Consider the following 8,376-nt stretch of genomic DNA (forward strand, 5'->3'; position numbering starts at 1 on the left):
TGCATTTAAAGTCTATTTTGTCTGATATTAATATAGCTACTCCTGTCCTTTTTTTGTTATTGTTTGCTTGTAAGATTGTTTTCCAGCCATGCGCTTTAAACCTTCTTGAATGCCTGGGTCTAAGATGAGTTTCTTGCAGACAACATATAGATGGGTTATATTTCCTTATCCAATCCTCCAGTTTGAGTCTCTTGATAGGTGAGTTTAATCCTTTGACATTCAGTGTTATTACTTTTAAGGAAATTCTTATATTAGCCATATTTTCTTTGGATTTGTGTTTGCCATATTCTGTTTGATTTTCTTTTTCATTTTTGTCTTGTTAGTTGCTCTTGCACTCTCCTCAAACTCTGTCTCTCTTGTTTTTTCTTTCTTCCTGCAGAACTCCCTTTAGTATTTCTTGTAGGGCAGGATTCTTGTTGGCATACTCTCTTAGTTTCTGTTTATCTGTAAATACTTTTAACTCTCCATCATTTTTGAATGCTAACTTGCTGAATAGAGTATTTTCATTTGGAAATATTTTTCTTTTAGTACCTTGACTATGTCATACCACTGTCTTCTTGCCTCCATGATTTCAGATGAGAAATCAGCACTTAATCTTATGGAACCTCCGTTGTATGTAATGGTTCTCTTTTGTCTTGCTCCTTTAGTGTTTTCTCTTTGTCTTGAGCATTGGATAACTTGACAAGTATATGTCTTGGGTAGGCCTGTTGGGATTAATGGTGTTTTGGGTGCATTGTGCTTCCTGGACATGTACATCCATCTCCCTCAATAGGTTTGGGAAGTTTTCAGCCATTATTTCCTCCAACATCCCTTCTGTCCCCTTTCCCTTCTCTTCTTCTTCTGGGATGCCTATAATACATATGTTTGCATGTTTTGCATTGTCATTCAGGTCTGTAAGCCCCTGCTGGATTTTTTTCTATATTTTTATTGATCAGTTCTACTATCTATTTGATGTCAGATGTACTGTCTTCCACATCATTTAATCTCTCCTCTGCCTCTTTAAGTCTGCTGTTATTTGCTGAGAGTGTATTTTTGATTTCTTGAATTGTGCTGTTCATCACCATCCTATCCGTTCTATTTTCATGTATGATTGCAATTTCTTCTGTATTCTCTCCAATTGTTTTCTTCATATTCTTAATCTCTTCCTTCACCTCATCAAATTGGTCCCTAATATATGTTTTGAGATCTTTAATTACTTGTTTGATGTTCTGCTCTTCTTTCTGATTTTTAGTTTGTTCATTGGACTGGGGCATATTTTCCTCATTATTGGTTTGGTTTGTAGATTTTTGTTGCTGTCTGGTCATCATTTTATCTTGACAGGTTTAGTCAGTTCTTAGCTTCTTTTTCTCATTTGGAGTTTAATTAGTTGTTGTTTTTGCATGCATGTTAAGTCTTCTTATTCTATTTCCTTGTTGTTGGCTAAGTTCACTTGAAGGAAAATATTAGGGCCAGAGAAAGCAAAAGGAATAAGAAAAGAAAATGAATAATAATAGCATTGATAGCAAATACTAACAGAGGAACCATGTGAGATATAGGAGAATGGATATTAGACTCATGTAAGGTATGTAGAGTTATAACAGTAAGAAAAGTAGAGTAGATAAAAATCTGAATATGGGGAGGAATACAGTGTGAATTAAAAGGCCTGTGTGTTCAGGAGCAAGGGAAGAGAAAAGAGAGGACAACAATATAAAGAGTGAATATAAGGCAGAAAGCAGAACAAAGGTGTTAGTAATAAAAGGTCAAAAAAAAAGAGGGGCTAACCAAGAGAGGTGTAAGGTAATAGAAACAATCAATGATGGAGGATAGAAAGAGATAGAGGAAAGGGAATATTGTTGATGGCCAAAATCGGTACATACAGAAAAGAGTGAATGGAGGATGAGGAAATACAGGAAATGTGAAGCTCTTCCTGCAGCACCTAATGTAAGAAGAAAGAAAGAGAAAAAAAGGGACAAAAGTGAGTGGGAAAGTAAGCAGGAAAAAGAAAAAGAGAAAGAAAGAAAAAAGAAAAAAGGGCCTTGGGGGGATAAAGAGGAAGGAAAAACAAGGAAAAGCCAACCAAATACTAGGGAAAGTTTCAGGCAAGGAATCTTGTTTGTAGTTAAATAAAACACTTAGGAATCTGACGTTCCCCCTTTTTTCCCTTTCTCACTTCCCTCTCTCCCAAGCAGCAGGAAAGCTGCCTGAGAGGTCCGGTAGGAGATTCAAGTGGGTCCTTGTTGAATCAGCTCTGCACAGAAAACGATGACTCTTAATTTCCAGAGAGAGAGCACCCACACCTCACCAGGAACCCCAAGTATGCTACTGGAGGCTTGGAAGCAGTTCCTACAGTCCCTCTCCTTTAGGTATGCTATGAGAGGGCGTGTTGATTTTTCTGACTCCACTTTCTCCCAGGCCAAGTTTCCAATCCCAGGGTGTTTAGGTGAATCTGGCTTTCTCAGCAGATTTGCCACGCCTCTCTTCCCAGACTCTCCCCAAGTCAACAGGTATGCTCCAAGTGCAAGAAAAGAAAAAAAGACAAGAAAAAAAAGGCGGGGGGGGGGGGGAACACCAGAAAATCGAACCCACACTAGCCAGGCCCTCCCACCCACCCATGGAGTCAGTTCAAAACCAGAGGGCTAAGGCAATCCCGGACCACCGGGAGTGCTGGACTTGGGAAAGGGAAGTCCGGGAGTTTGTAGATCCAGGCCACGTAGATCCGTGGAACACGGGCCATGGGCTCAGGGGACACGGACCTGGGGATCACGCATGCGGGGACCATGGGGCCCAGGATCGCCACCGCACAACCCCACATCCTGTTTTATCATCCTGTCATCCATGATGACTTTAAATTTTTGAATGTGTGTAAGAATGGGAAGGAAATTATATTGCACTGATGCAGGAAACCTATCAATTAAGTAGTAGAAATTTGAGCAAGATAAGCGAATTTAAGAATGTATATTAAATGCAACTTCTTGGAAGAGGAGGAAAAAACACATTTGTAAACATGAATACGTGGTGGACCAAGAACAGGGTGGATTGTAAATGAGAAGGAATGCCTTCCCTGATGATGTGGGCGTCTGCAGCACCATTCCTGAATGCTGGAGGGGACCCTCTCCTAAGGTAAAGTGCTCATAAGGGGACAAAGTACAGGAAATGAATTTGCTAATTAGAATTAGAACAATACATGCCTTAGGACATTCCCCATCAAGGAAAATCTCTTAGAAGCTTTGGAAAAAGGAACCGCAGGAAAAATTATAGTCATGACAGTGGAAGAATTTTTTATCCATATAATTGTTAAAGTGTCCTAAATTTTCTCTTACCTCTGACTGTTCGTGCAGAGGGTTGATCCTGAAATGGACCAGGTTCACATGGCCCTACCTTTCCTGAGTAACAGCTTAGCTCAGAGGAGGAAATCTCAAAGAAGCAGGTTAGAAATGGCTGCAGAAATGTTACTTGTTTATTGTGTAACCTCCCAGTAAAACGAATCGTTCTCCTTGTTCATAATTTAATGTCCTATGCCTAGAAGTGTTCATGATATTGTTATCTGCATAGTTCTAAAAGTATCATTATTGTTGGGTAGGAATAAATGAAGAAATGCTCTATCAGAGCTTGGGAGCTGAAGCCATTTTACGTATGACCTTTAGGTGGAGGTGTTGCACTTCAGGTCTGCTAATCACTTCATTAGTGATTTTAGAAAGTGGTTGACTTAAATGATAGTCCTAAGGTGTCTTGTAAATATTTGATGACTCCTTTCTGGGAGTAATATATTAAGGGCAATACAGAGGGCTTGTTTTGGAAGTATTAAGTGAGGTTCCTTAGGGATGTTAAAATTTAGAATAGACTGAGATAGATACACCATACGTGCACTACATGTTAATCTATCCAATGATGTGAGTATATTCCACCTAGGCTTTGGCACCATATTTATAACATTTAATTAAGTTCTGATATTACACTTACAGATTCATGTATTTTCTTACAAATTCCTTTTGTTTTCAAGATGGGTGCAGTTGATTTGAAAGAGTACAATTGTGGATAAAATATTTCATTTTCCAAATTGTGCTGAACATTGTTGAAAGTTGTGGTGTTAAGTTGATTTATCGCCTTTTGCAGGCATGTAGTTACATTTCCTGTGGTCATGATTTTTTTATCTCCTTCCATTATTGTCTTTACAACTCACTGCACAGGTACATTTGACTTTATACTCTCTGTTGATTTGCATATGCTTCTCAGGGACTTGGTTGTCTGCTCAGAGCTCTATTAATGCAGTTTCCCTCGAGATCGGGCCTGAGCGCATCAGCCGGTGAGCAAGATGATGTCACATTCCCAACTGCTGTTATTCCTGGTGCTCTGGGCCTCAGGTGAGAGGTTTAGAAGAGTATTATCTTTATGAATATGGAGAATGGTTTTAACATGCAGAGTGAGCAAACCACTTCATCCAAAGCAGATCTGAATATATATGATAAATAAGAAAACCTACATTTAGATACATATTTTATACATTTGTGATTCAATGTTTGCTCTATGCTGTTTTCTGATTTCAGGTGCCAGTGGGGACATCGTGATGACCCAGTCTCCAGGCTCTGTGGCTGCATCTGCAGGAGAGACTGTCACCCTCAAGTGCAAGGCCAGTCAGAGTGTTAGCAGCTACGTAGCCTGGTACCACCAGAAACCAGGACAGGCTCCTAAACTGCTCTTCTATGGTACATCAACCCGGCCATCTGGGGTCCCTGATCGATTCAGTGGCAGTGGATCTGGGACAGATTTCACTCTCACCATCAGCAGATTCCAGCCTGAGGATCTGGGAGATTATTACTGTCAGCAGTATGATGACTATCCTCCCACAGTGCTTCAGCCTTGAACAGAAACCTCCTCCCCAGGGCTGTAGGGCAGTGAGTCATGCATCATCAGCTGCTTCCTCTTCAAATAGACTTGAATGTGTTTGCTTCCTCCATCTGTCTGAGAAACCACATCCTTTAGGGGACTGTACCATAGAAATCTTTTTTTTACTTGGTGAGATCAAGTGACCGGGTGAATTGACCCTCTAGGCTGGGGCCTTTTAATCTTTACCCCCTGATGGATTGATTCTCTCTCCATTGTACCTCCTTAAAGTTTAAAAATTCATCATCTTCTTTCCTTATCCCTTCCATCTTCTTCTTTCTCCCCCATCATCCTCCAACTCTGGTCCTTCCCAAGATTAAATCCTTGATCCTTCATATGCAAAACTTCACCTATGGAAGGTCATTTTCCTCCCTTACACATTTCTTTCACTGGACCCTTTGCCATCCAACCTTTTTTTCATTGTCACAAAAGATGATTTGATTTGCTGCTCTACCTTCTTTTTTTATTTAGATAACTATTTTCATTTCTTATTGCCATCAGATAGTAACTGTGGGTGCCTTAATATACTATATTCATTGAAGACTGCTTAGTTATAAGGGATGATGCTCAGCCAATGACATATGTTGATTTCAGTCTGGATGTAAAATTTTCCAGTGAGCTTCATATTCCTGTGATTTTACCCTATTTCTATAGTTCTCTTTTAAAATGGTCGAACCATAAAACTTGCCAAAAATTAAGTGATTTCCATATTGTTTTAAGGACTATGTTTACTTCATCTTATTCCCATATATTTGAAATGACAGATATATAATTTTATTATTTACAATATTACCTAATCTTGTATGTTCCATCTTTTAAAAAATAAAAATAATGCAATTAGAATATAAGTATTTTTGATGGTTTGAAGCAGGATGGACTTCAGTAAAGTAGGATTGTAAGGTGAATCCATTCTGTGTGAGTAACCTATTGTAGGTGGAACCATTTGAGTGAGTTACATCACTTCATGCCTGGATCACTGTGGGTCTCAGTCCCTCTACTTGAGTCTTTTATAAGAGAATGAGATTCAGACAAAGAAGGAGAAAGCCATGGCAGCAAGAATCTGAAGCAATGAAACCTGGAAGTTACAGGAGAAACAAGCAGATGCCTCCATGTGTCTTGCCATGTGACAGAGGCTGGTCTTTGGGAAGAAAGCACTGTCTGATGATGCACTGATTTAGACATTTTTCTCAGTCTCAAAATTGTAAGTTTGTAAGTTAATAAATACCTCTTGTGGAAGTTAGCCCATTTTTGTCTGGCTAACTAGAACAGTCTATATTCAAATATTTATAGAATAACTGAAAGTCTTCCTCCTTTTGTAAAGCCCTTTTTCCTTTCTCCATCTCTTTCAGCTTTTCTCATTCTTTCATGGCAACTCTCTAATTCTTCAGCTTTAACCTTCTAGAAATATGTGAATACTTACCTACTGAACTCTATCACCAATGTCAGCTTTCTCTTTTACCATCCTTTGGCAGTGAAGGAATTCACAGTTCTTAAGTCTGTCTTAACCTGAACACTTTGAACAAAGTTTATTTTATTTATTTATTTATTTATTTATTTATTTATTTATTTATTTATCTCTCTCCTTTCACCTCCCTGCCCCCTTTGTCTGCTCTCTGCATCCACTCGCTATGTATTCTTCTGTGTTCGCTTGTATTCTTATCAGCGGCATCTTTTCGTTGCATCATCTTGCTGTGTCCGTTCTCGGTGTGTGTGGTGCCACTCCTGGGGAGGCTGTGCTTTGTTTGCATGGGGTGGCTCTCCTTTTTGGTACACTCCTTATGCATTGGGCTCCCCTACACAAGGGACACCCCTGCATGGCTTGACACTCCTTGTGCCCATCAGCACTGTGCATGGGCCAGCTCACCCCATGGGCCAGGAGGGCCTGGGTTTGAACCCTGCACCTCCTAAGCAGTAGGCAGATGCTCTATCAGTAGAGCCATATCCGTTTCCCCGAATAAACTTTAATTAACACATTATTCTCAGTGTGCTAGTGGAAATATTCCAGATATTCTAGTATTTTTCCTGAAATGTCTTTGTAAATATGTTGGTGGATGAAATTTAGTTTCACCAAATGTCTCATCAAACAGGAGGAGAATACACCAAACTCTCTGACACCCATAACTGCTCTTTACTCTTAGTAATGAGAGGCATTTTAATAATTGGATCCATGTCATTCATTCACTCAAGAAACATTTATTAAGTGGTTCCTCTGTCAGTTGCAAAAATCCCTCCTATCATTGTAGTTGATGAGAAAAAAACACATGTGAAAAATATGCATTATGCCATTTTTTAGTGATAGGATGAAAAATAGGTCTGGGGAGGAGACTGTGGCTTAACATGAAAAACAATTTAAAAGATGTTAATATATCAGTTAGCTACTCTCAAGTAAGATATCATGCCCAACACCAGTATCATAAAGCATTAGCTGGTGAGTTTCTGGTGAGCTGTGCAGTCTGTTCATATGGGGGCCTGACTGACTCATCTGAGCCTACTCATGGTATATAGTTATCTGGCAGGTCCCCTGAGGTGTGTGTTCTGGGCTCAATCGTCTTTGATCTCCTTCACATGCTCCTTAGCTGGCCATCAGCCTGACTTGGGTTGACTGCACCACATTTCTTTTACCACCTGGCAGACTAATTCTAAGATTCTTCTGACGGCTATTTGCATGCTCCAAAAGATGAAATGAAAGCCCAGTTCAGAGTGTTTTTTTCCCTGATGTATCAACTACCTCTACCCTGTGCCTCCTTTATTTAAACTTTCCTATTTTGACTCCTCTCCTTCTCCTTCCCTTCCTCTGGTCAATGCTATTGTCCTCCATATATGATATAAAGGTATAATCCTGGCCACACAGTTTCAGAATCTCCTCTGAAGGTCTTGTCTGTCACTCTCCCTCCTTACCTACTGGACCCTCTGTCAGGGCAGTTCCTTCTGCTCAGCATCTCCTGATTGTATTTTACAGTCCTAGCTCAATGCCTTTATCCTTTATTCCTTCTCTTTTGAAAATAAAGAAAATAAAGAAAATTATCTCTCTCTGTCCTTCTTTTCCTATTAATGGCCATTCCCCTGTATTCTAATCCTAACTATAAATACATGCAAATTTCCCCATGACACTTTCCCTTCAAGTATCAATTTAGCTATTTTTTTGTACATCTTTGATACTTTCTGCCCATGTGTCCTCAATTAAATTACTTAACCTCTCATGTGAAGGTTGTCTCAGATATAAAGTGTATATTATAATTGTCCCGGTTTTGTGAGGATGTCGTGAGGCAAAATGAGTCAACACACTCAACACACATAACAAGCTATGAGCCAAACCTGATACAAAGAAAATCCTTGTTTCCAACGGTTAATAATCTTTTCATATCTCTTTTAAAAATTCCACAGTTATTCATCAATTATTAATGATTAGAGTAGTGGCAGCTTCAACAAATTGAAAAGAAACTTGATAACTCACAATAATAGAATTCAAATCACTCACAGTTTGGAAGCCGACAAATTGAAATTAGTATCTCAAGG

At 39.3% G+C, this 8,376-nt stretch overlaps 1 gene segment (V, D, J or C); it reads left to right on the forward strand.

Moving 5' to 3' along the window:
- Window positions 1-4,253: 4,253 nt before the first annotated feature.
- Window positions 4,254-4,850, forward strand: LOC101429148 (immunoglobulin kappa variable 3-20-like). The segment is given in 2 exon segments: window positions 4,254-4,340; window positions 4,524-4,850. Coding segments are annotated over 2 exon segments (366 nt in total).
- The last annotated feature ends 3,526 nt before the right edge of the window (window positions 4,851-8,376 follow it).

The sequence above is a fragment of the Dasypus novemcinctus genome, chromosome 17, assembly GCF_030445035.2.
Source record: "Dasypus novemcinctus isolate mDasNov1 chromosome 17, mDasNov1.1.hap2, whole genome shotgun sequence".
Classification (NCBI taxonomy): Eukaryota; Metazoa; Chordata; class Mammalia; order Cingulata; family Dasypodidae; genus Dasypus; species Dasypus novemcinctus.